The sequence below is a fragment of the Podarcis muralis genome, chromosome Z (assembly GCF_964188315.1).
Source record: "Podarcis muralis chromosome Z, rPodMur119.hap1.1, whole genome shotgun sequence".
In the NCBI taxonomy this organism is placed as follows: Eukaryota; Metazoa; Chordata; class Lepidosauria; order Squamata; family Lacertidae; genus Podarcis; species Podarcis muralis.
Genome location: NC_135673.1, coordinates 48715123 through 48741738, shown reverse-complemented (window position 1 = coordinate 48741738; position 26616 = coordinate 48715123). Strand labels below are relative to the sequence as shown.

At 47.3% G+C, this 26616-nt stretch overlaps 1 protein-coding gene and 1 long non-coding RNA gene across 9 annotated transcripts in view; one reads left to right on the top strand and one right to left on the bottom strand.

Annotated features, from left to right (window-relative positions):
• Positions 1–138: 138 nt before the first annotated feature.
• LOC114588776 (uncharacterized) lies at positions 139–21834 on the bottom strand. 2 transcript variants are annotated; one of them, XR_003704517.2, is made up of 3 exons: positions 21696–21834; positions 6789–7263; positions 139–4972 (listed from the first exon to the last, which is right to left on the bottom strand). It is a non-coding gene; the product is annotated as an uncharacterized LOC114588776 (long non-coding RNA). The 2 variants fall into 2 exon arrangements; XR_003704515.2 differs by having other exon boundaries at positions 7181–7263.
• Positions 21835–22211: 377 nt separating this feature from the next.
• MBNL3 (muscleblind like splicing regulator 3) overlaps positions 22212–26616 on the top strand; it is a 121399-nt gene continuing 116994 nt past the window's right edge. For 6 of the 7 annotated variants that reach the window (XR_013391312.1, XR_013391311.1, XM_028714233.2 and 3 more), the window contains exon 1: positions 22212–22346. Coding sequence is in view for 1 of the 7 variants with exons in the window: in XM_028714234.2 (XP_028570067.2) it covers positions 22275–22346 (72 nt within the window). In the remaining 6 variants the exon portion in view is untranslated. The remainder of the gene's footprint in view (positions 22347–26616) is intronic. The other variant, XM_028714234.2, reaches the window with a different exon arrangement.

Here is a 26616-nt window from a genome sequence, read left to right as displayed (position 1 = left end):
GCAAGATTTTGCCTTGTCACCGGTCACCTGGACAGTGGAAACATTGTGTGGTTTGTGCTCCAAAAATGCAGGAAGAAACAACCTGCCAAGGCAGCAATTTACAGGTACAAAACCGATGATAAGAAATATATGCACACATACAAATAAGGTACATTTATTATGTACTGAACTGAACAAAAACTAAAACCAACAACCGTACAAATGAAATATCATAACATACAAAATACATTATATAAATAATGTAAAATATGAGGGATATTCAAAACCTGTCTAAAATAACACATGCAATATGATACTTTAAAATGTGGAAGTTAAAAGTGACTTGAGGAGGAGAGTAACATATCCAGATGAAAAATTTAATGCATGAGAAGAGCAGCTTAATGGGGCAGAAGAGAAAAATCTAGCAACAGTCCCTGTTGATAATTTGCTCGAATCTGCCAAAAGGTAGGCCATGTACCATTTGGAAGTCCTACCTTGAAGGTTTGAGGGAATAAGAAGAGTCACCAGTCATCTTTGGTTATCTTTATAGGAATTACAGGCAAGAAACGCACGAGCCAAAAATTTGGTAGCCTCCAACCCCTTCACAAGGACAGAAATGTTCAGTGTTAAAGAGCTACCCTTAAACCAGCTCCTAATACAGCAGAGGGTATGCAGTTCAGCCTAGCTTTAGTGAAATTGAAAAGGCATTTAGGAATAATTAAATTTCCCAAGTATCTAGCATGGCATTATGCAAATATATGCAATGGACCTGTGCCAAAAGTCATTCCAGTACCGAGCTGTACAACTGGGACCAGGTGAGTTTGTTTTTATTTTATTATTTATTATTTATTTTATTATTTCTTTTGGTTCTTTTATTTTATTATTTATTTATTTTATTTATTGCAGGATTCATAGCCAAAAAAGACACTCAAAGCAGCTTTACAAGAATCATTCTTAAGGTGGGTCACACAGCCTACAAAGATATGACAACAGGAAATATGGAATATGGAGGAGGAGGAAAAAAGCGAGCTGCAGCAGAAATCCTAAAACTTACCATTCTGAAAGTTGCTGGTTAAGTTTCTCTTCCTATAATTAATGTTTCACACGGTCTCTTTCCAGGGGTTTGGATGTAAGGCCAGTAGCAGTGACCCTGCCGGCCGCTGCCTTAAACCTTCTTCCCAAAATAAACTATTGTTATACAGTGGTGCCTCGGGTTAAGTACTTAATTCGTTCTGGAGGTCCGTTCTTAACCTGAAACTGTTCTTAACCTGAAGCACCACTTTAGCTAATGAGGCCTCCTGCTGCTGCTGCACCACTGCTGCGCGATTTCTGTTCTCGTCCTGAAGCAAAGTTCTTAACCTGAGGTAATATTTCTGGGTTAGCGGAGTCTCTAACCTGAAGGGTATGTAACCCGAGGTACCACTGTATACCAATCTCTGAGCAGTGAGAGACGCCTGGGGTTCTGGGTTTTGTATCCTTGGAATGAGGTGAAGGTTGTGGTGTCTTTAAGATATATGATTTATTTACATCTATATAAAACCTGAGCCTACGGTGGAGGGACTCACAGCATTAACACCCTAACAGATCTTGGTCGCAGCCTTGGATTCCATCACAAATCAAGCATGTCTCTGGGTCCAGCCAGTGGCGTAGCGTGGGGGGTGCAGGGGGGGCCGGCCGCACCGGGCGCAACATCTGGGGTTAGGGCAAATCCACAGGTTAGGGGGCGCAAATCCACGGGTTAGGGGGCGCAAATTACTTGCCTTGCCCCAGGTGCTGACAACCCACGCTACGCCACTGGGTCCAGCTCCTCAGCCTGCTTTCAGCTTAGCTCTCAGCTGGTGAGGGCAAAAGCCCACCCATTTCCCCCCTTGGCACAGATCAACTTCTTTGACTGTGCTCATTGTGGTGCTTGAGGGACAGGATTGGCACCCTTGCTCCCCTACCTCCAATCCCCACAGATAAAGGACCCCAATAACTGGAAGGCATTGTGCAGAGCAGTGGTTCCCAATTGGGGTTCATGCAACCCACTCGGGCTTGTAGTACCATTCGCATAACAAAAACTAACATAGAGATAATCAACATTTTCAAATGTAGGGGGTCCATGGCTTGGCTTTTGAAAAACAGGGGGTCCTCAGTTCTTAGCTAATTGAGAACCACTGGTGCAGACTGACCCCCGCCTCCAAAGTCACAACACCATCATTTCATTTCAGTAACGCGTACGCACAGAGTTGCTGCAGTTACATAAAGCTGCCTTCAGGTGGCAGTCATGCCAAGTTAAATGAAAGGAGCGATTTCCTATGTGAGCATTGCAAGATTCTAATCCACTCACCATTGCCTGAAGGTGATTCAAGTGCTTGGCTGCTTCCGTAGCTACAAACCCTGTGGCTCTTGCAAATGCAAGACTTATAAGCAGACACGGAGAGAGACCTGCTTGCATCCAGCCCAGGCCCAAGGACCTCCAGAGGTCACCTTTCAAATGTTCCCATCAGCCTTTTAAATGTGAAATCTGAGAACTGGCAACCCCTCTTAAGTGGAACATGGCTTTGCATGCAAAAGGTGCCGAGTTCAATACCTGGCATCGCCAGTTTTGGAAAAACAAGAAATAGGTAGCAGCAGATGGGAAAGAAGATCTCTCGCCTGAAACCCTGGAGAGTGGCTGCCAGCCAGAGCCAACAACAGTGGGTTGGAAGGGCAAACAAGTTCACCTGGAAGGCCGCTTACTGCTTTGGGTGTGCAGGCACAGGAAGGCCTCTAGTTGGGGGAAGAGATTAGCTGTGAATGAGGTAGAGAGCAGAAGCAGAGAGCCAGCATGTAAATCTTCCTTCATGTATAACAAAAGGAGATTCATGAGGTGCAGACAAACCGCTGCACAATCACCCTGATTAAGAACAGTTTGGGAACAAGGTGGGTATCTGCTCTGGTAGCTGCAGAACCTCTGGCCCTTAGGCCAAATGCCCCCCCCCTTGTTTGGTCCCTGGGGCTCTCTGGGAGCTCATGTGCACTGCTGTGCCTGCTTTTGCATCTGCGTCCACCCGCACTGGGATGTGGCCCCTGGGAGCTGGCCCAGGAGGGTATGTGGCTCTCCACTCCTGACCTATGAAATGACATATGCAAAAGGGTATTGCACACCAGACTCTCTCTCTCTCTCTCTCTCTCTCTCTCTCTCTCAGGGCAGATCCACATTGTACATTTGAAGCACATCCTACACACATTTAAAGCACATGACTTCCACCAAAGAATCCTGGGAACTGTAGTTTAAGGGTGCTGGGAATTGTAGCTCTGTGAGCAGGCTTTGGGTTACTGGAACTTCCTTTTTCTACAAAAACAAAAAACCAATGCTGAAGCGATACACTGCTGCTGTTTGTGAAAGTTCCTTTCAGCCACTATGGCTAACAACTCTCTCTAGACCACTCTTCCTGCAGGGATTTGCCTCCGACCCTTCCCCGCATTTTTCCCTTAAAAAAAAAAAGAAAATAAATATGCAGAGTGAGTGACCCCACTTTGCACAGAGCCCCACACATGAACCAGGAGCGACCAAGCCTCCTCCCACAACCAGTGGGGCTAGAAGATCGTGGGTGCTGCTGCTGCTGCTTTTTACCCCACTCTGAAGCACCACTAGCTTTCAACTCTCCCAGGTACACCAGCTCAACAGGTGAGATTAGCATCTCTGCCTCACAGCCTGTCTTTTCGGATGTTTCCCCACATCAAGGCAATGCTCTCTGCAGAGCAGGCGCAGCTGAGTCGGAAGCTTCCAGCCAGAGGAGGCAACGCGTCCTCTGGGCATTGCATCACCCACACAAGAAACCTTTGTCTGCTTTCCCCAAGATGCCCTGCTTGCTCTTGGGCACCCTCTACTCCTCGGTCTTCAGTGTGCTTTCTGCCACCATCTGCAGCTTTGAATGCTGCTGATTCAGTCTCAACCAGGCTGACTTCCTGTTGGAAGGGAGTCTGGATGCAGGGACCATGGAACTTGTGGTCCTCGGGATATTGCTGAACTACAACTCCCATCATCCTGGCACTGATGGGAGGGGGAGTCCAGAAACATTCACAGTGCTCTCTGTCTCTGTCTTAATTCTCGCAAATGATGAAGAAACCCGTCAAACTGGGGCTGCATCACTTGACAGCACTGTGGGTATGTTAGGGTTGCCAGGCAAGAGCACTTCAGAACCTGGGACCTCAGGGCAGCCATTTGGGACAGAGGTTGACAGGAAACGGGGAGCAGAGTGTGTGTGCCTGCAGGGAGGGGATGAATCCACATGACTGAAAGATGTGTTTTTAAAAAATACATCCCCAAAACCTGCATACCAAGCAAAAAGGAGTTTTCAACCCCCTTTCCTTCTGAAAAGCTGGGATATATTTTTCAGGGTAGGGAGCCTGCCCCCATTATGTGGCCTTCACTCGCTCCCAGCTGCAATCTGAAGTGATGCCATCAAGACAAAGCTCTGCTACCCACCTGCTGCTTGTGAGTTCATTTGTTACAGGAAGAGGAGAGGATTCCCTGAGCAAATAACCAGACTAAAGCTGCAGCCCGCCATTAATTTTATTGCTGGCAAGTTCAGGTGATTCAGCTGCTGTAAACAGTCTTGAGATGGTGGTGGTTTTGCAAGCTTAGCTTTGCAAGCATTATTCATTGTTGATGTTGGTTGTTATTTCACAAGCTTTGATAGCTCCAGGAAAGTTCAGTGGGTGACTAAGACTAGGAGCATTTTTGCACAGCTTTGGGGGGTTATTGAATGATGGCCCTTCCTGGAGAAAGTGGAGCTTTGCCTCCATTGCACATGATTTGAGCCCCTGCAGTAGAGGCTCTTCCTCTCTATAGCTGGAAGCTGCAAATGGTGACGGATGCACCCGCGAAGAAGTTATTAGGGCACACCACTCTGGCGATATGTGAAATCTCTGAAGTCCAGTACCAAATTTTCAGGAATTGAACTCATTCATTCATTCAATATCAGTATGTTTCTTGTGACCCTTCAATCACATTCCCCAGGATGGCCTGCAAAATGAATAAAACAATTAAAATACAAATACAAAATACAGTGGTGCCTCGCAAGACGAAATTAATTCGTTCCGCGGGTTTTGTCGTCTTGCGATTTTTTTCGTCTTGCGAAGCACGGTGTCAGGAAAGTTTTGGAAAAGCTTCAAAAATCACCAAAGTCTTCAAAAACCTCAAAAAAGGCTACCACACCGCGTTCTATGAGTTGCTCCTCGAAGTCAAGTCGCAACTGTATTAACGGTGTTAAGAAAAAGGAAACAAACTTGCAAGACGTTTCCGTCTTGCAAAGCAAGCCCATAGGGAAAATCGTCTTGCGAAGCAGCTCAAAAAACAAAAAACCCTTTCGTCTAGCGAGTTTTTTGTCTTGCGAGGCATTCGTCTTGCGAGGTACCACTGTAACATATATTAAACTGAAAGCCACAAAATCGTAAGAGCAACATAGCGTTGCACGCCACCCTCAGTCTCCAAGGGGTGCAAGATTCCAAGGGTTCCAGGTGCTTACCCAGGGTTTGCTTTCCTTGGAATGAGGCTCAGTGGAGACTGTGGTGTCTTTATGACATATGGCTTATTTGCACATATATGTAACCTAATACTACCATGGAGGGGCTCACAGCATTAACACCCCAGAAGGTCTTGCTTCTCCCCTAGCCACAGCCCTGGATTCAAGAAGAAATCAGGCATGGCTCTGCCTCCCAGCTGCCTAGCCTGCAGTGTGCTTACTTCCAGCCTCTAGCTCGCACACACAACTCTCAACTCTGGCTTTTGTCTTTATAACTACCAGCAAGTTGTGCAAGGGCATCCCACCCATTTGCTGTCTGTCATGGAGCCACTTCCTTTGTTACCTTAATGGCCCCTACCTAGAGGGCCATTACCTCATCAGGAAACTAGCCTGGTTTTCCAGGAATTGAATCCATGCTGGTTCCAGGAATTAGAAGGGAGCTCAAGCATACAGCCTGCCCAACCCCCTTAACACTAAGAACTGAAATTTTATATTTTGGGGGAAATAGGGAGACACCACTGAGAAGGCCCAGTTCTGGTAACCGCATGCCTCACCTCAGTCAGCAGGTGACACTATTGAAATGTGTGGCTAAGTCAGGCACCCCCCAACCTGCAGCCCTCCAGATGTTTTGGCCTACAACTCCCATGATCCCTAGCTAACAGGACCAGTAGTCAGGGATGATGGGAATTGTAGTCCAAAACATCTGGAGGGCAAAGGTTGGGGATGCCTGGGCTAAGTCCTTCCAATGTAAGGCAGTCCTTCCAATCCCTTGAGCATAAAACTGTGAAGGGCTTTAAAGCTTGAAAGAAACAACACTTTAAAATGGACCCACAAGCTGTCTAGGTGTAGTTGATCCAGGGCAGGTGTATTATGAGCTTAATTTTTATATTTTATAAATTTTTATATTGTCTTATGCAAACCACTATAGGGTTTTTGTTTATGATGATTAAGCAGCACAGTACATAAAATCTAAATAAATAACACTCCATTCCAGTTTGTAAATCTAGGGCTGTGAACCAACCATATATTGAAAGCGCATCCTTTCCCCACTCGCCAAAGAATATTGGAAACTGTAGTTCACTCACAGGGCTACAATTCCCAGCACCCTAAACAAACTACAATTTCAGTGAGGGGAGGGGAGGATGTGCTTTACAAACATCTGATGTGATCAGAACTCACATTAGTTTCAAACCACCTTCAGAGGCTGCCCCGTAGGTAGCACTGAGGCTCCTCTGATGCCTTAAACAGCCCCTCATCCCCACCCCTGACACTGCTCCACAATCTTGCTGCAGGAACAGAACAATTTATGCAGACAACCCTGCAAAATGTGCTTGGCTTGCCAATCCTCTTTCCCCCAGTTGTTGTGGAAGTTGTTCTTCTGATGCACAGCACCAGCCGCTCGTGCCCTGAACTGCTCCACAGATTCCGACTCCAGACTGGGCCACAGATAGTCCCTTAACTGAGAGGAACCGCCAGGTCCAAGCACATCCCAACAAAGGCCCAAGTGGCACAGTGTGCTATTGGAAATGAGTGCTTGGCTTCCACAGGGGGTTGGCTCTCTGGCTCTTCTCCCCAGCATCAGGAACACACCAGGACATCTAGCACATTCTCCGCCACTTGTGGCTCCTACCCAGCCAGCAACACTTGTTGTGTGTGTTGCAGAAAGACCCACACAAAGCCGCTCTTCTTATTTTTAGAGTTGACCTTACATCGGGGTTAGCCATTCATCTGCCTGTGGCCAACAAGGTGTGAACCAGTTCCACAAACCCAGCTGTGCCTGCTTGTCTCCCTGCTGAGAGAAAGAGAGACAGAGAAAGGCAGGTGTAAATTAGTTAAGAGACAAGTGCCTCTTGCAACCACAAAGTGAGGCTTCTCACATTCTTATTCTTGGTTCAGGAATACTGGTGAAGTTTTCATTTGTTTCTGAGCATTAAAACTTCAAGAGAGTAATATATATATATATATATATATATATATATATATATATATATATATATATATGCTTTCGTAGATTTTCACGGGTATAGGTATGCAGGTTTTGGTGTCCTCGGGTGTCTTCCCGTGTAAAAGTTGGGGTGTCTAGGCGACGTTTCGACGAGGTCTCACTCGTCATCTTCAGGCTGGTGCTTTCGGCTTCTTGTTACTGGAACAGAGCAGGATCTCAGTGTTTGAGTTCCTATAAATACTGTTGAGGGGTGTGGTGTGTAGCCTCCAATGTTCTGGGCCGAGAGGAAGTTCCCAGGCTAGTGTGCCTTTTCTTCTTTTGTTCCTTAGTTGCTTGAGGGATATCTTGAGTGATTTCTTGAGTGATATCCTGAGTACCACTTAGGTGGGTCATTAGGTGTGGATTAGTTGCTAAAGCCTTTGTGTCTTGACCTCTTGAACTTTGTGAAGAGTTTTTCTGAGAAGATGGCTGTAGTTGTGCTCTGGCTTGGCTTCGTGTATAGGGGCGAGCTGTGGTTTTGTGGCCTGTGCCAGCCAGATCTGTGTAGGGATTGCAGGGGGGTGCAGCATCCGGAGGTGCCATCATGGTTTGGCTACTGGATGGTGTCTGTAATTTATCTGTGGAGAGGGTCTGGGTTTGGGTCTGGTGTGGTTGATTGGTGATGGCGTTCTGTGTGCCTCTGGATCTGGTGTCAGTTTTTGTGGGGAGGGCTAATTTCCAGATGTCTGGCAAGCGGGATGTGTCGTCACGCTTGTTCATGTTGTGAGGGTGTTTCTCTATCTCGATGGCTTCCATGACCAATCAACCACACCAGACCCAAACCCAGACCCTCTCCACAGATAAATTACAGACACCATCCAGTAGCCAAACCATGATGGCACCTCCGGATGCTGCACCCCCCTGCAATCCCTACACAGATCTGGCTGGCACAGGCCACAAAACCACAGCTCGCCCCTATACACGAAGCCAAGCCAGAGCACAACTACAGCCATCTTCTCAGAAAAACTCTTCACAAAGTTCAAGAGGTCAAGACACAAAGGCTTTAGCAACTAATCCACACCTAATGACCCACCTAAGTGGTACTCAGGATATCACTCAAGAAATCACTCAAGATATCCCTCAAGCAACTAAGGAACAAAAGAAGAAAAGGCACACTAGCCTGGGAACTTCCTCTTGGCCCAGAACATTGGAGGCTACACACCACACCCCTCAACAGTATTTATAGGAACTCAAACACTGAGATCCTGCTCTGTTCCAGTAACAAGAAGCCGAAAGCACCAGCCTGAAGATGACGAGTGAGACCTCGTCGAAACGTCGCCTAGACACCCCAACTTTTACACGGGAAGACACCCGAGGACACCAAAACCTGCATATATATATATATATATATATATATATATATATATATATAAAATCATAGAGTTGGAAGAGACCACAAGGGCCATCAAGTCCAACCCCCTGCCAAGCAGGAAACACCATCAGAGCACTCCTGACATATGGTTGTCAAGCCTCTGCTTAAAGACCTCCAAAGAAGGAGACTCCACCACACTCCTTGGCAGCAAATTCCACTGTCGAACAGCTCTTACTGTCAGGAAGTTCTTCCTAATGTTTAGGTGGAATCTTCTTTCTTGTAGTTTGGATCCATTGCTCCGTGTCCGCTTCTCTGGAGCAGCAGAAAACAACCTTTCTCCCTCCTCTATATGACATCCTTTTATATATTTGAACATGGCTATCATATCACCCCGTAACCTCCTCTTCTCCAGGCTAAACATGCCCAGCTCCCTTAGCCGTTCCTCATAAGGCATCGTTTCCAGGCCTTTGACCATTTTGGTTGCCCTCCTCTGGACACGTTCCAGTTTGTCAGTGTCCTTCTTGAACTTAAATATATATATATATTTAAAGAACAACAAAAAATACCAAAGCAGCCTTCACCCAATGGTCCCCAAGCAGTATATCATCATCACCACCATTGTCGTCATAGATGTTGTTGTTATTATTGTTAAAATGTATATCTTGTCCTTCCTCCCAATGGAGCACAGGGGGCAAACAACAAGCAACGAAGCAATAAAAGCACAATTAAAATATCTTAAAACAATTCCAGTGCCAATGCACTGAGAGAGTTCTCTGCTTAAAGAGCATATTGGAAGGAAGGTTTTTAATGGGGACGACAACAGAGATGGCGGCTGTCTCATAACTGACAGCAGACGTTCCCCGTGGGTGAATGACGCAGCACTAGAGAGGGCCCAGTTCCTGCACAGTGTGGAAAGAACCTCCTGATAAGTGACCATAGCAGCTTGTTTGTTCAGATCGGGATAAATGTGTGAAAGCTGCAAGCAGTTATTTCACCAAGGTCTGTTGTATTCACTATTTCCCCCGTTAACATGGCTGGCCCACCCATGAGGCAAGCTGAGGCAACCGCCTCGGGTGGCAGCATCTGCAGGGATAGCAGATCCAGCCTCCAAAGAATTGCATTGCCCACTGCTGCCACCGCTGCCATGGTGTCAGTGCTGGTGTGCTCCTTGGAGTCTGGCTTCTGAGGGGGCTGAAGACACGCCTATGCCTGCCTGGGGCTGCCCTCTGGGGTCTCCTGGGCTCTGCACCCACACAGCACGATTGAAAGCAGCCCCCTCCCCACCCCCTGTGACAGCCTTTGATTCCCATTTCAACTGTTAGGTAAGGTTGGTTTGATACTCCCTCTCTGGTTGACTCACCCGTTCTTCCCTAGCCAGAGGGGCCACAATTTTGTGGTTCGCCTCAGGTGCCAAAATGTCTTGGGCCAGACCTGTCCATTAAGAATGGTGTTTCACTTCCTTCCTTGATAGGCAGAGCTTTAAGGACATAAGGACATCAGAAGAGCCTGCTGATCAGGCCAAGGGCCCATCGATCCAACATCCTGCTCTCACAGTTGCCAACCAGATGCTCCAATAGGAAACCCACAAATATGACCCAAGCACAAGAGCAGCCCTTTCCCCTCCTGTGGTTTCCAGCAACTGGTGTTCAGAAGCATCACTGCCTCTGACCATGGAGACAGAGCATGTCATTGTGGTCAGTGAATCTGTCTAATCCTCTTTCAAAGCCATCCCTGCCTCCTGTGGGAAGGAGTTTCACAGTTTAACTCTGTGCTGCATGAAGAAGTCCTTTCTTTTATCTGCCCCAAATCTTTCTTTCTAGTGATAAGAGAGAGAATGGAAACCCTTTTCTCTATCCAGCTTTCTACAGAATTAAGGGGTGCCTTGTTTTCTGTACATGTAGGCAAATGTAGAGGCACTCTAGACAGTTAGGCAAAGTTGTTTAGTGGGTGCTGTGCCCTTGAGTCCTTTTAGATAAATTGCAGCACTGCTGCCACACAATTGACATGCATTGTTCTCTTTTGTGGTTGCTAACAATAACTCTCATAAATATTAGATTGATAAATAGAATGTTAGAGAAAATGGGTTTGTTTGGCACATCAACACAGCCAAAGCATAACCCTTTACCTAGGGTTGTAATTTAAGGAAGCAATTTCCTCTGTTGCAAGCCATTCAAATGAATTTGAATCCATACCTACTAGGCAGATTTCCTACAAAAATCCATTGCTCTGAGCTGGGGCAATGGCATTCAGATCCACCTTGTTCACCTCCCTGATGTAACTAGAATCCAAAGCCCTCTGGAAAAAGTCTCCCTGGGGGTCCATCCTTAGAACAACTACCCCCAACTGCATGCCATCCAGATATTATCCCTGGTCATTGGCTGGCTGGGGCAGATGGGAGCTGGAGTCCAAAGCAGGGGTTGGCAAGGTTTACCTTGTCTGGGCCGGTTCACTCCAGCAGAGATCCCTCTGTGGGCCGGACTGCGTGTGCGCAGGCCCATGATTTGCGGTGTCTGCCTCTGTGCAGACATGATTTCCAGCACCTGCACAGATGCAATTTCCGGCACCGCGGAAGCGAGTCTCCACGCTGTGCTGGTTTAGCGCAGTGCGCGGGGACTCACCAATCGGGCAGCTCAGTTTGGGGGCAGCTCATGGGCCAGTTAAACGGCCCCCGTGGGCCATTTGTGGCCCATGGACCTTAGGTTGCCAACCCCTGATCCAAACCATCTGTATACTGCCAGTTTGGCAGAGGCTGCCCTCCAGTAGCTAAGCCTTCTTCTATCACAAGTATTTTCCTATTCAAACATTAGAGATACTAATGCTGATCTGTGGAGGATTTGTTTTTTGTTCTCTGTCTGGGTTTTCCCCAGTGACAGGCACCTTGGCAAAGAGGGCTCTATTCTCTTGCAACTGAGGCATCCCAAATGTGTAAATAACCAGGCATTCAAAATAAGAATAGTTTACCTGTATTGATCCATCATACATGTAAATGAATTGGGTATGATAGCTGTGGAAGCTGCTCTTCATCAGAACCACCACGGACCTGGCATTTATTGTCATTCTATTGCTGGAACCCAGGGAGGCTACAGCATTCATGAAGCAATGCAGGGGTACAAGCAGCTCCTTGGATGGGAACCTTTTCTATGTAGCTCACAGTAAAACTAGACAGTCACCAACTAATATGACTCTAAAAGAGTTAGACATAGGACTTATCCACACCTCTGTTCCCTAGGTAAACCTGCTCTTTAGCACTGAATCAGAATAAACAGCAAGTGGGTTTTTTGTGAATTGCTGTTTGTTCCAATTTAGCACTAAAGAGCAGGTTTTCCAGGCAAAGTGATGGGGCAGAGGCAAAACCATTCAGATCTGTGCCTAGAAAAGTCAAACAGAAAATTGCTCAGATTTGTGCTTTTTACGCATAGGACAAGCAGCAGTGTGCACACATTTCTCAAACACATTTCTGGTGGATTTCTCTAGCAATGGCTACTAGCCAAGATGACTCTATTTTATCTCCACAGTTGGAGGCAGGATGCCTCTGAATACCCATTGCTGGGAATTGCAGGTGGGAAGAATATTGTTTTCAGATCCTGCTTTCAGGCTTTCCAGGAGAGGATTGGACCCTGTGAGAACAGGATGCTGGACTAAATGGGAGCCCTCTGGCCTCATCCTGCAGCCAGGCTCTTCTTAATGTTCTTAGGAAACCAATGGGGACCACATGCAAGGGTAAATAAATGAATAAAATTGGTAAACTAATATCTTATTATTACTGGTGTTCAGAGACAATGGGATGGCACACGGAGGCCTCCTCCATTTGATGTAAATCAAGGCACTGCAAATTTAAATTGCTCTGCTTTATTAAAGAAGTGATTCACTGGAGGCACACTCCATTGTATCTCAGGACAGATGGATGTCAACAACAACAAGAGAGGCATGGGGCCTCTGATCCTGAAGGAAGCATATAGCCATGAGGACTAATAACCTATTTTCCTTTTAAAATCATATATGCCAGCAACCATCACCATTTCTTGTGGTGGCAGATAGGTCTACTCATAAGGCCAAGGAGTCAGTTCGTGGCTTAAATGAGATTTGCGCTAGGATCCAACTGACCACAACCTTCCCCAAGACCTCCAGATGTTTGCAGAATACAAATCCCATCAATCATCCCTGACCACTGGCCATGCTCGGTGGGGCTGACTGGAGCTCTAGCCCTTGCCACCCAGAGGGGCACCGTATCAACTACAAGTAACTTGTTGTATGTGCATGTTTGCTTTTTAAAGTGTGCATCAGTGTTAACTTGCAAGTTGCCTTGGGACAATTTATATGCTAAAATGCAAGGCAGAAATAAATGTGTGTTTTTCTTCTGGACACCCACCAGATTTCTCAATATAATCCAGTGGGACTGGATTATTTCCAGACAGAGCTGTTCCTGTCAGCTGAAGCCTCATGCAGCAATGTGGGTCAATGGTGCCTCTCTAGTACAAAGTCTGTGCCGCTGTATTTTGCTGTTGCGGTTTGCTGCCAGCCAATATTATAAGTACAATATTGATAAATATAATGGTAGGACAGAGGGGACCTTGAGGAAAAATATAGGAGTGCATTCATGCAGCTCAGTGAGACAGAATCACAAAAGAAACTGCCGGCGTATTGGAAAGAAAGAAGAGGGGTTACTTCAAGGTGACTGGGTTTTAAAAGGTGGCAAGGGTGTGTTTAAACGTCAAAAGAGCAAATGCGTTTTCCCATCACAAGTGTCTATTACTGCTCTTCCCTGGGGAGGCCCCTTCTCCCAAGCCCCTCCCCGTGTTCAAAAGGCAGGTAATTAATAAATGCCTCTTAGCTGGGCCAGGACTGTGTCCTGCCTCTGCCTTCCTTCTTGACTTGAGCAATGATTTCTTGAGAACTAATGAAGGGTTTGGATGCTTAAATTTGTTTTCTCAGATTAGATTCTGAAAATAACCTAAATTATTCTAATAGGCAGTTAAGTCCCTGCGGAGCATCTGGATAAAATGAAGCAGAGATAAGGAGCAAAAGTCGTCAGGGGGGAGCTTACAGGACATCCTTCTGGGCCCACTTTCAGTTTTGGGTGGTAAATATTGCATTTTCAGAAATCGGTCTTGTAGGAGGGGCAACATATAAAGTCGCCCACATGGGAGCATGCGCCTGCGATGAAATGATGCAGTCGCTCAGAGGGAGAGCATCTGCCTCGCATGCAGGCGGTCCCAGGTTCAATTCCAAATGGCCTCCCCAGGGAGGCTGGGAGTCATTCCCTGCATGAAACCCTGGAGAGCCACTGCCAGTCAGTGTAGACAGTACTGAGCTAGATGACCAAAGGGTCTGACTTGGTAAGGCAACCTCATTATGGCTGGCAGCACTGGGTTGAACGCTCCTCCTGCAGTGAGTTCCATAGGTCAACTATTGGTTGTGTGCAAATAGGGCTCAATCTTCTGCCAAGTGGTTTCACTGGATGACCCCCCAAGTTTAGTATTACAGGAGAGGGCAACCCCATATTCCATCTTCCCATTCATTCTTTTGAATAGCCCTTTGAATCTCATGAGATTCAAACATTTAAGTAGGTCTGATGTAGCACCAGTATATGGCATAATTGATTCCTGCCTCCTCTTTGCCTAGCTTTTATCTTTTTGACGATCTCAAGATCCTGCTTCTCTTTCTACAGATTGTGGGAGTAAACCTTTCTGTCTGTGTGCTTAGAACAATAGATTCATAGAGTTGGAAGGGACCCAAGGGTCATCTAGTCCAACCCCCTGCAATGCTTGTTTAAAAACAAAGTATGGCATGTTTACAACTCATGTTTTTTCCTGGTCTTTTTTACTGCAAAATGGCAATCAAACACAAGCATTTGATATGGAGGGAGGTATTTTGTAAACAGCTGTGAGGTTTTATTCCGTTTTGCAAATAAACCACTCTGAGGTTTTTATTTAATCAAGCTGTCTAAAAGTCTTGTGGATATAAATAAATAAAATAAACAAACTTCCCTCCCGAGGAGGAAGCTTTTAATTACACTTGCAGTAGCCTCCACACACTTTGCCTGTTTGCACTGGACAGTTTGGTGATGCAACTGGTGTTTCAGGATAAACAGGGGTGGTTGAGAAATAACTATGAATCAGGTTGGGTGGGGAGGCTTTCAACAGTATCCTCCAGACTGTCCATAAAGAGGGAGTGAGCAAAATATTTGTTTTATGACACTTATATTTCACCCTTCCTCAAAGGAACATGTGGTGGTATACATGCTTTTCTCCTTCCCCACAATTTGCCCTTACCACAAACCATGTAATTTGTTGTTTGCAATTTGTAGGTCAGACTGAGAGATTGCAATCAGCCCAGTGTCACCCAGTGAGCTTCCCTGCTAAGCAGAGATCTGAACTCGGGTCTCTGCAATCCTGGCCCAACTCTGGCTCTCATGCGGACGACTACACGGCTAGTGTGGAATCAGCAGCTGCTAGATATTAATTAAGCCACACCAAAGTGTCCCTGAAAACTAGGTCATTCTGGAGCCTTGCAATAATGACACAGCACATATTGAAGTGAGTTAAGGGATTGTTATCCCAGGATAGCAGAAGGTGTCAAGAAGAAACCCAGCAGCTCTCTCTCTCTGTGTCTCTCTCTCCCCCATTAAGGTTTTCCTCCTTCACTGGAACTACATCAAACTGTTGGTGCTCACCACAGGCACTGTGCAAACATGCCGTGTTTGTTTCTGGTCTTAATTTTGCTGATTACACCTCGGCAGGGCCTTGCAACATGGCTGGTGCTCCCAGGTGGAACTCCCCTGAGGAAGCGGAACTCTTGTAATTATATGCAATGGTCTTCTTATTCGCAGTTAAACAAAATGCCCACACGGGACTTTGATGTCATGAAGGATCGTGCAGGCTGCAGCCACAAGGAACAACGGCAGTCCCTCCTTCTCCATGGTTGTTCCGCCTTTATTGTGGCATTTCTGCCCCACCTTTCTTCCAAGGAGCTCAAGGTGGCCCATGTGGCTGAGTGGGGATTTGAACCCTGGTCTCCCAGGTCCTAGCCTGACACTCTAACCACTAGGCCCCCACTGGGTTTCTAGCATGTCACAGGGCAGGGTCAGATTGCATAACTTCCCTTTCACCATTGAAGTTAATTTTAAATAAGTATAAGCCATCTTTCTGGACCCAAAGTCACTCCATTTATTTATTTATACTTTATACAGTTTGTTCAAAACAGGCATACAGCTATTATTTTGCCATAAAAATAAATTCTTCACAACAATTGAAATGCTGAAGAAAAATACCTCCGCCCCAAAATAAAAAGTAGACCAGCACCACCTAAAAATGTTTACACCCCGTTTTTCTTTCATAACAGAGCTCAAGGTGGCTTAAAGTGGGGCAGGGGATCCCCGCGTGGTCCCCCATCAAGGCACTGACCAGACCCAAATCTCTTTAAAAAGGTAAAGGTACCCCTGCCTGTACGGGCCAGTCTTGACAGACTCTAGGGTTGTGCGCCCATCTCACTCTAGAGGCCGGGGGCCAGCGCTGTCCGGAGACACTTCCGGGTCACGTGGCCAGCGTGACATCGCTGCTCTGGCGAGCCAGAGCCGCACACGGAAACGCTGTTTACCTTCCCGCTAGTAAGCGGTCCCTATTTATCTACTTGCACCCGGGGGTGCTTTCGAACTGCTAGGTTGGCAGGCACTGGGACCGAACAACGGGAGCGCACCCCGCCGCGGGGATTCGAACCGCTGACCTTTCGATCGGCAAGCCCTAGGCGCTGAGGTTTTACCCACAGCGCCACCCGCGTCCCTCCAAATCTCTTTAGCTTTAAGCAAGTGGGCTGCAAAAAATGCCCTCAAACTACAGATGGACTTTTGACAGGCGCAGCCTGTCATCAGCACCTAATTCCTGCGCTCAAAAGCTTCCACTAGCTTTCCAGGCCAACATTAAAGTCCACAGAGCCTAGGACTTGCTGATCAGAAGGTTGGTGCTTCCAACCCCCACGATGGGGTGATCTTCCGCTGCTCGGTCCCTGCTCCTGCCAACCTAGCAGTTCGAAAGCACGTCAAAGTGCAAGTAGACAAATAGGTACCACTCCAGCGGGAAGGTAAATGGCGTTTCCGTGTGCTGCTCTGGTTCGCCAGAAGCGGCTTAGTCATGCTGGCCACAAGACCCGGAAGCTGTATACCGGCTCCCTCGGCCAATAAATCGAGATGAGCGCCGCAACCCCACAGTTGTCCGTGACTGGACCTAATGGCCAGGGGTCCCTTTACCTTTATTAGTTTACAAGGCCCTGAACAACCTGAGTCCAGGATACCTCAAGGACTGCCTGATCCCCTATAACCCTGCCCAATCGCTGAGGGCTTTGGGGGAGCTGTTGTTCGTGGTCCCCATGGCTTGGAGGCGTGACTCATGAGAGCCCACGAGGAGCCTGCTGAATCTGCCCAAAGGCCGCAGCATCCTGGTGGCCCCAATGAAAAGCCCACAAGCAGGACCTGACAAGAGCACCTTCCCCTCCTGCCCCCCCCCCCCAAGAAGCATTACCGCCTGCAAAATGCCTACTGTAGCCACCAGGCGCCCTGCATTCAATATTAGGGGCCCAATTTTGTGGGATTCCCTTCCAGTTGAGGTCCCTCCCTCCTTGTTTAATTTCTAGCACCTACTGAATTTTTTTTCATTCCTGAAGACATTTTAACTGAAGTCTTATTTTATCATTCTGACTGATATTTCTCTTTTCTGTATTGTATTTTTCGTATATTGCTCAGAAACTATTGTAGCTAAGCAGTATATACACTGTATGAGTAAAATTAATCTGGGACACCCTTTCACTTATTATATATCTTGTGCCTAAAATATTTTATTATTATTTAAAGTATTCCTTAGCTCCCTTGATCAGAAAGGACTCCAGAGCAGTGTTCAGTACTGAGATTAAGCGAATGCTGCATACTTAATTCATCTCAAATAACCACCATCCCATGGACCTATATGCACAGTCACATAGTCACTCGCAGAGATGGGGAGCTTGAAAGAGTAAGGGAAACCCACCTTCTGCTCTGATTTAGGCGCTGATTTACACCCTGCACTTGCCTTGCTACTGTTTTGGGCTTCTACAGATTCATTTCTGAATCTCCAAAGTTCTTGCCAAAATATTACAACTCCTACTTTTCCAGACCATTGACTTTGCTGGCTGGATTGCTGAGGGAAGTTGCGAGTCCAGACCTGGGATAGCTCAGTTGGTAAAGCATGAGACTCTTCATCTCCGGGTCGTGGGGTTGGGGAAAAGATTCCTTCATTGGTGTAGGTGACCCTCAGGGTGCCTTCCAACTCTATAATTCTGTACGCTTGGCTGCAATCCTGTCCAGGACAATTTAGAAGATTGTTAAAAGAGCTGCCTGTATTTCTGAAAGGATCCAACTCCAAGCATGGCAGACTTCGGGCAGGCCCCTACCAACCCCAAGCCTGTGCTTCAGTCTTTATCTCAAGCCCCTCTTTACAGCATTTCATCAAACCAATTGCAAACTCCGTAACCGTGCTTAGACTATTGCTCCCTATTTTGCAGCCAGAGCCCACTTCATCAACCCAATATGGTGTGCCCTTTTGTGCATAGCTGGAACTCTGGAAACAAAGTTGCAGGTACACACCCACCCACCCACCCACCCACCCTGTGCTCCACATGGCAGATCTAACCGAACCATTACAGCATTATTAATTGGAAGAAACAAACCAAACATTTTGCCTAGAAGCAGCAAAAAGCTATAAAGCGGGCAGCTAGGAATCCGTTAATTTGCCCAGCGTGTGAAGAGGGAACAGCTGTCCCTGGAACTGACTGTCCCTGCATGACCTCTGCCTACGCAGGACAAGGAATTCCAAACAGTGACTGAATTCTGCGCAGTTTGCTACACACACCAAGGAGTAATCTCATTATGTCTGATGTCCGCAGAGTCTCTTGTTGTGTGTTTTCTTTCTTTCTTTCTTTCTTTCTTTCTTTCTTTCTTTCTTTTCTTTCCTTCCTTCCAGCATTCCATTTTGCTGCATGTCATCTGGTATTAGAAATTTGGTGTACCAGGTATATTTCAAGCCTAGACCCACTCCATTCAATACTAGCTTTTGAATTAGCTTTCAGGCCCTCAGGATTTTGACTGCCTTGACCCAGGTACCCATAATTTGGGGAGGTACATTCCCACTCAGAAAACACTTAGTGTGGTCCAGCTGAATGAATGCTGCACTTGCTGGCATCGAAATAGGCAGAAACGGTCATTTTCCTAGAGAGTGCTCAGAAAGTTTCTAAAGCAGGGTTCAGCAAACTGCTTATTCAGCCGTGAGCTGGTCCACCGTCCCTCAGACCATGTGGTGGGCTGGACTATTTTTTTTTGGGGGGGGGGGGATGAATGAATTCCTATGCCTCACAAATAACCCAGAGATGCATTTTCAATAAAAGCACACATTCTACTCATGTAAAAACACACTGATTCCCGGACCGTCCGCGGGCCGGATTGAGAAGGTGATGCGGCCCACAGGCCTTAGGTTGTCTACCCCGTTCTAAAGCCTTGAAACCTTTTCGCTTAAGAGCACCTGAAAACACCTGGCTTTAGTTCTAAATCTGGGCACAACTTCCAGAGTAAAACTGCTTAAAATAAAATTTAGCAGCAAATTTGGTTCTGTAGAATTTGGACTCAATCAAGACTGGGTGGGCATTGTTCGCCTGAAAGAAAGTAACAGCCTTTGTCCCTCTTTAGGTATTAAATCAGCACTGCAAGACGGTATTCTCACTATTCTCATGCTTTAGGGGTGAGCTTTTCTTATCTTGTGCACATTTCCTTAACACAGGAATGGGTGACTTCTGCTACTACTCTGTGCATTTTATTGCTTTCAGTCTTCACAATTTGCAAACTTTGGGGTTTAAAATGTACATATATGTCTTGTGGACCCTTTGTGTGTCGGATGAAGTGGGCCTTTCTCCATGAAAGTCAGTGCCACCCAAAATATGAAAATGGTTTCCAAGGTGCCACAGGATTCATTTTGTTTAAAATGTAATAAGAACCTATGAAGAGACAGGCTGCTGGATCAGGCCCATGGGAGCACCCTGCTCTCCCAGTGGCCAGCTAGATGCCCCAAGGGGAAGACCACAAGCAGGAACTAAGGCCAACAGCACCTCTTCCCAATTGTGATTCCCAGCCACTGATATTGAGGGGAATATAGTGGGTCTACTGGCCGGCTAAACCAGGTGAGGGCACCTGATAGGTCTCAAACCCTGGGTGAGTTAGGGACTCGGGCAGATGGAATGGATGAGACCAAGAGTTGTCAAGAAGGCAACGTGCATGTGCTGTAGAGGGAAGTGAGGGGCAGATGGGGCTCATCCACCTGGGAAGTATCCCATCTAGGAGAAGGAAAACTCTGATCCTAAACCTCTATTGCCCTGCAGGATATCTTCAGGAGAATAAATAGCTAAGACGTGAACCCTACACAAACCCAGAGTGGAGTCCCTAAGAGGGTTGGATGGCGCCTTGCACACCTCCTTCCGGCAACTCCTGCAGCCAAGCTGGTGCCCAACGTCTTGCTCTGCTTTCCTTTGGACCACATCAATGAAGCCGAGAGGGAGGGGTCTTGTCGTTTGGGCAGCCCAGGACCTCCAGACACCTTGCACCCTGGGGATGGCACTTTGGTGCTGATAAGGCAGAGGTCTGGCTTCACCCCTAGAGTGCACTCCATTGTCTCTCGAGACAGATGGATGCGAACAATACTGGCTCCAACAGAATGCAGACAGAATGATAGGCAGAATACACATCGCTGAACTAAATGGGCCAGTAGCCTGGCTCAATTTAAGGCAGTTTCATGCGCACCAGCTGCCTGCTTTTGGTCCCAGATATATGGGCCAAAACTGCCCATGAATATGTATTATCTAGTAACCCTTGATAGCCTCATCTTCCATGAATTTATCTAATCCTCTTTTAAAGCCATTCAAGTTGGGGGCCATCACTACATTCCCTGGGAGCAAAGCTGACTCTGCGCTGTGAGAAGGAGGACTTTCCTCTGCCTGTCCTGAATCTTCCAACATCCGGCTTCATTCCGAGCACCTGTGAGGAATCTAGGCAAGGTCGATGCATTTCATTTTCTTTCAACATTTGAAATGAGAGTTTGTGTGCAAAAAGCTCGAGAATCTAAAAAACAAACACTAATGGTACCACAACTCAGGACCACCTACATGAGACCTGAAATTATTCTCTCTCTCTTTCTGCCCCTTTCCACAGACACTACCTGTTGGTGCTGCATTCCAGCAGAGCATCCTTTGGGGCAAACATGTGGGAATTCCTGTGCAGCTGAGCATATCTCATGCAACCCAGGCCTTTAGGGACATCGCAAGACCATGACACACGTTTCTCTCTTTGTCATCTGGCTGTAAGGAATCCATTGTCTTTTTAAGAGTGGGGGCACACTTTCCAGTGTGGATTAGCAGCAGCCCATGAACTTGAGAGAGAAATAGGAACAGGCACAATAAATAATAATAATAATAATAATAATAATAGGCTGGCTGGAGAGGTCTTTTTGAGCAGCCCCCAAACCCAGCTACCGGGTCCCTTTGTTGTGTGTGTTTTATGCTCGTATATTCACGGAGGGAGGAGAGGGCGATGGATGGCTACTTGCCGGGATGCCTCTGCTCTGCCGCCACAGTCAGAGGCAGCGATGCCAATGCGAGTTGCTGGAAACCCCAGGAGAGAGATGGCCCTCGTACCTGGCTCCTGCTTTTGGCTTCCCCACTGAGGCATCTGGGTGGCCAATATGGGAACAAGGATGCAGGACGAGATGGCCCATGGGCCTGATCCAACAAGCCTGTCTGCGCACAAGGCGTGCGTTTCTGCTGTGGGGATGAGGCCGAGGGTGATGCCCCCACCCCGCCAGTTTCCCACACCTTCTCCTTTTGCATGCACACGGTGCTTGGTGGTGCATCGTTGCAGACTCACCTGAGGGATATGGCTAGTTCCATCCCGGAGCTTGAGCTGCGTTGCTATGGCACCTGGCCGGCTGCCTCACGCCCTGCTTCCCCGCCCGGCCAGCTGAACTCTCTCCGGCAGGCGAGGAGGCGTTTTCCAGGCGGATCGTACCATCTCCAGCCAGGCCGAGGGAGGAGCGCGCCGGCAACAGAGCGAGCCGCCGGCTTTGCAGTCCGGATCCCCGCTGCTGCAGCGCCAGGAGGAGGCCGGCGCGCTGGCCTCGCCTCGCCCTCCCTCCCGCCTTGACATCTCATCCCCGAGAGCCGCTACTGCCGCTGCCCCGCCCGGCCGTGCAGGACTCCTCCTGTTCGCGGGGCGGGCTTTGATTTGCTGCTAGATCTCATGATTTTTCCAGGCGCCTGGCGCTTCTTTTTTCCTGCCTGCCTGCTTCCCCCTTTCCTCCCTCCCTCTCTCCCTCCTTTTTTAAAATGGCGGTATGCATGAGACACCCATGCTAGGCGAGAGCCCGAAGCCAAGGAAGCCGCCCCAAACTTCTCGCCGCCGCCGCGCGCCGCGTATTTTGCGCTCCGGCCCGCCGCCGATGCCTCTATGGGCCGCTGCCGCGGAGAGCTGACCCCCTTCCTCGCAGCAGCAGCGGAGGAGAAGCAGAAGCAGCATAAGGTAAGCGGCGAAGCAAAAACCTCTCCCCGCCCCCGGTCTTCTTGCGCCTCCTGGAATGTGCGAAGCAACGCTGGCCGCGAGAGTGGCTCGCCTTTTTATTTTCGAAACATTGTTTTTTCCCCCGAAACGTCCGTTGCGAAGGAGCCCCTGGCGCCTGGGGCTTGCCCTTTCGCTCGGCTTCCAGGCGGTCATTTGATCTCGTCCTCTCTGAATCGAATCCAGAGCCTTCCACGTCGCCCTGAGGTTCTCTGGAGTCCACAGCAGGCAATGTGATATATATGTTGCACATAATAATAATAACCTCTCCAAACTGTGCGCGTCTCCTTTAACTAAAGTAGCAGTTGTTAAGAGCTGGAAATTTTATTTCTGCTTGCTTGTTTGTTTGTTTGTTTGTTTGTTTGTGTGTCTGAGGGGTTTTGTTTTTAAGCATCAGAACAAGAAAGTTTCACAAATAACATTTCTGAAAAATTACTTACTGTTATTATTTATTTCGTTTGGAATTTGCTCACCACTGTAAAGTTCCACGTTTGGTAGGTTGGGAAAGGGCATTTGCAAACTAGCATTAATAGTTATATTATGTATCTTTTTTATAACAAACAAACGGTTGGTTGGATTGACGTTCACATTGTTCTGAACTCTTTACAAGACTAAATTGCGGGTAGCTGTGGTCTTTGAAAAACAATTGGCAACATTCTTGATGGGGGGTAATAACTGCAGTTTGTAATTGTCAATGTTTGGGGCGTAAGTGAAACTCACAAGGCGCTTTCCACGATTTCCTCACTGCTAAAAAGGAAAAAAAGTTCCGCTCCCCCTCCCCCAAGAGAGTACCAGCCAGCCCCAAACTCCTTTGCTGCATAGATTAGCAACCTTAAACCCTGCTTTTTGGACGAAGAACTTTTTGGCACAGTAAGATGCAGAAAGAAACAACCCCCATACGTTGTAAATGCTCTTTTTATTCTCTGTGTTTTATCGGGTCTGCGGCCGTATTAAAAAGGACTAGCTGACTGATCGAAAAGAATCCCCAGATCCATGTTTTGTTTGATTTTCTCGGAAGTTATCGTGGCGCAGCAAACAAAATAAGAGCCTAAATATATGGAGGCCCGGGACTGATGACGAAGTCGAACCAGCATCTTTTTCTGGGGAGGGTTTTATATCGATAAATAAGCTGGAGCGCATTGCGCGATTTTTGGTAGCGTCGTCCCCTAACCCTCAACCTCTCGAGTTCTGGGTGGTGGATAATTTTTTTCTTTTTTAAGCACCTTTAGCGGACTAAGGAAGAAGGGGGGGGGGGAGGGATAAGCAGGCGAAAGCAGCAGTCAGCCACCAACCAACATCCCAAACACATGCGCAATTGCCGGCTCTTGCCACCGCCGCACTGTAGTCTGCCTGGAAACAAAGGGGCTGGAGCGCGCTGGAAATTGGCGTTGTGGCTCCTTCGCCTCTCTCCCCGCCCTCCGCGTTCCCACGTGCGAGGAGTTCACGGGATCGGCCAGGCGGCCGCTTCGCAGCGCTGCCCCCCGCCCCGCACCCCGTGGCAAGAGAAGAGGCGGCGCGCCGTGGTGGGATTATGCGTGCGTGCGCCCTGCGCCGCAGTCCTCGGAGGGACCTGTCGCCTCCTTCCCTCCTACGATGACAGCTCCCGCCAGGCCGTCGGGGTGGGGGGTGGGGGAGACCTTGGGCACCTACTCCTGGCTGCTGACTCACGACTGGACGGGAGGAGGTGGGGCGGCGCGGCGCCTGTCACTGGCACCAGAGCGGGGTGGGAGGAAGAAGCAAAGGGACGGATCTGGCCTGGGGGAGGGCCAAAGGAGCAGTCTCACTCCCCCACCTTCATGAAGCATAATTCCCAGGTTCATGGCCGTGGGGCGTAATAAAGAGATTGATGGATTGATTTCCTAGGTTCCTCACTTTCTCATATATATTTCATAGTATTTGTAGATCCTTAGATATAGGAGGCTGAAATATACAGGCAACATTCCTCTGATTTTGTTAAATGAGGAACTAGTTTGTTCTCCTTTCAGGGTTTCAGTTTCAGGAGGGCTGCCCCCCTCCCTTCTGTTTGACTTCATTTTAGGTCATAATCTCTTGCAAGCCAGCTGGGTTTGGATCACAGACAGAACTGTCCTGAGGGTTAAAGCAGTCAGTAAACCCTGCTTAATTTCTATAAGGAAATAAGAGGAGTTAGTCTGCCTGGGAAGGGTGCCTTTGGTGCTGGGGATCCATCCGTTGATTGACAGATTGAAAGTCCTGAGTGGTGACAGAAATGCTCTCTGCACTTGCTCAGAGGCATTCTGGTATAGGTCGATGCCTTCTGTTACAGGGCTAAGCCCTTGAATCGAAAGCAGCCTGTTTGTTTGTTTGTTTGATTGATTGATTGATTGATTCATTCATTCATTCATTCATTCATGTGTGCCTCACCCAACAGAACTCTGGATTTCAAAGGCAGCATCATTAAATTGTGCCCTCAAGCTGCATGAGGTCACTACCTTTCTAAAGCTAAGCAGGTCTGGGTCTTGATGGATGACCGTAGGGAACCACACGCAAACATCCTTGGGTTCCATGATAGACAAAAGGTGGGATATTAACGTAAAGGGGGGTGGATTAAAATAAATACAGCCTACTTGGTCATTAGGATATCCACACACCTATAGGAGCAGATATTTGGGGACGAGGGAAGATCAGTAAGCAGTGGGACCAGAAGGCAAGTGAAATGGAAAAGGTAGCAGTTACTCTATCACACAGCTGGGAACAGCCCTACAGCTGCCCCAGAGGAAAAGGGAGTGTTTTACTTCCAAGTAGTGGTCACCAATAGAGAATTAGCAGAATGAATTCTTCTGCACAGTTTGAAGCTGAACTCCCTTTCAGGATTTTAGGAGTGAGAGTTTAACGTAGTTTTAGGAGTTGAGAACATAAAATGTGCCTTTGTAGAAGAGACTCCCCACTTTATTCCATCTCTTAATTTGTTTTGTGCAGTTAGAGCTGTGTAGTCTGAAATCTCTGTATGAGCTTTTCTAAACCGTTCCTAACAGAGCAAGCAGACTGTCCTTAGGTAAGAAGTATGGGCAAGACTGCGCTGCCCAACAATTCCTAGCACATGGAAGGAACAGAACGTAAACTGATAAGATATGAGAACAAAATGCTAGGATAACACTAAAAAGCATAACAATAGCACTAAACCCAAGTCAAGAAGAAAACAGAAATAGATGAGCCTTCTTGTGTTTTGGCTCATTCCCCCCCCCCCTTTTCCCCCCCTCTTTCTGTTTTTCTTTCCTCCTTTTTTTTTCATTCTTCCTTCTCCTTCTTCTTTCCTTTTTTTTCTTTTTCTTTCCCATAATGGCTTATGTTCTATGCCATGTACTTTGATTTTATTGTAGTTTTTTTTTAGCTTTGTCTATTATTTTTATTATTATTAAGGATTTTTCTTTTGTAATTTTGGTTGTTTATATTTATCTGTATTTGTTTAAAGCAAAATTAAAAAATTAAAAAAATATCAACAGAGATAACTGAAAGCAGACAATGGCAGACCACTAATACCCAGAGCAATTAGTCAGAAGACAACTAAGAAAGACACAGCAATGGGAAGAATGGGATGGGCTGGTCAGAAGAGCCAACGGATCTCTGGGTGCTTTAAGAACGATGACAGAGTGTTGTAACTGCAAGGGGAATGATTGCTGTAATTGCTGAAACTGATGGAGGTATTTTGTACTCGTGTATGAGAGGTGATGTTGAGAGCAGTGCTAAGATTGCAGTCTGCCTCTGATTTTTCAGAAGACTGGCTCCCATGTACGTCTGTAGAGGCCTAACCATTTTTATTCTACTTAAAGCCTGTGCCCATTTGGTGTTCCTTTGGGGAACCCCAACTACAATGAACCCTTGATAAATTTCCCCAGCACCTGCTGGATCAGGCCCACCCCTCCAGCATCCTGTTCTCACAGAAGCCAACAAGATCCCCATTGTGGGAAATCAGTAAGCAGGATTAGAGCGGAAAAGGGCAAAAGAAGAGCTCTTCCCGTGGTTTCCTGCAAGGGGTGTTCAGAAGCATTGCTGCCTCCAGTTGAGGAGACAGAGCTTAACCATCCTGGCTGGTGGCCATAGATAGTCCTCTCCTTGGCATGTCTGGTCCATCCAGGTCGGCTCCTGTAGGAGTGAGTTTAGTATTCTTTGCTACAGTCGGAATGCCTGCTTCCTTCCTTGCAGAATGATGAAATATTTTGAAATAATGGGCAGAATGTGTGGTGCGTGTCTCTTCTTTTCTAAGGGTAGCGGGAAA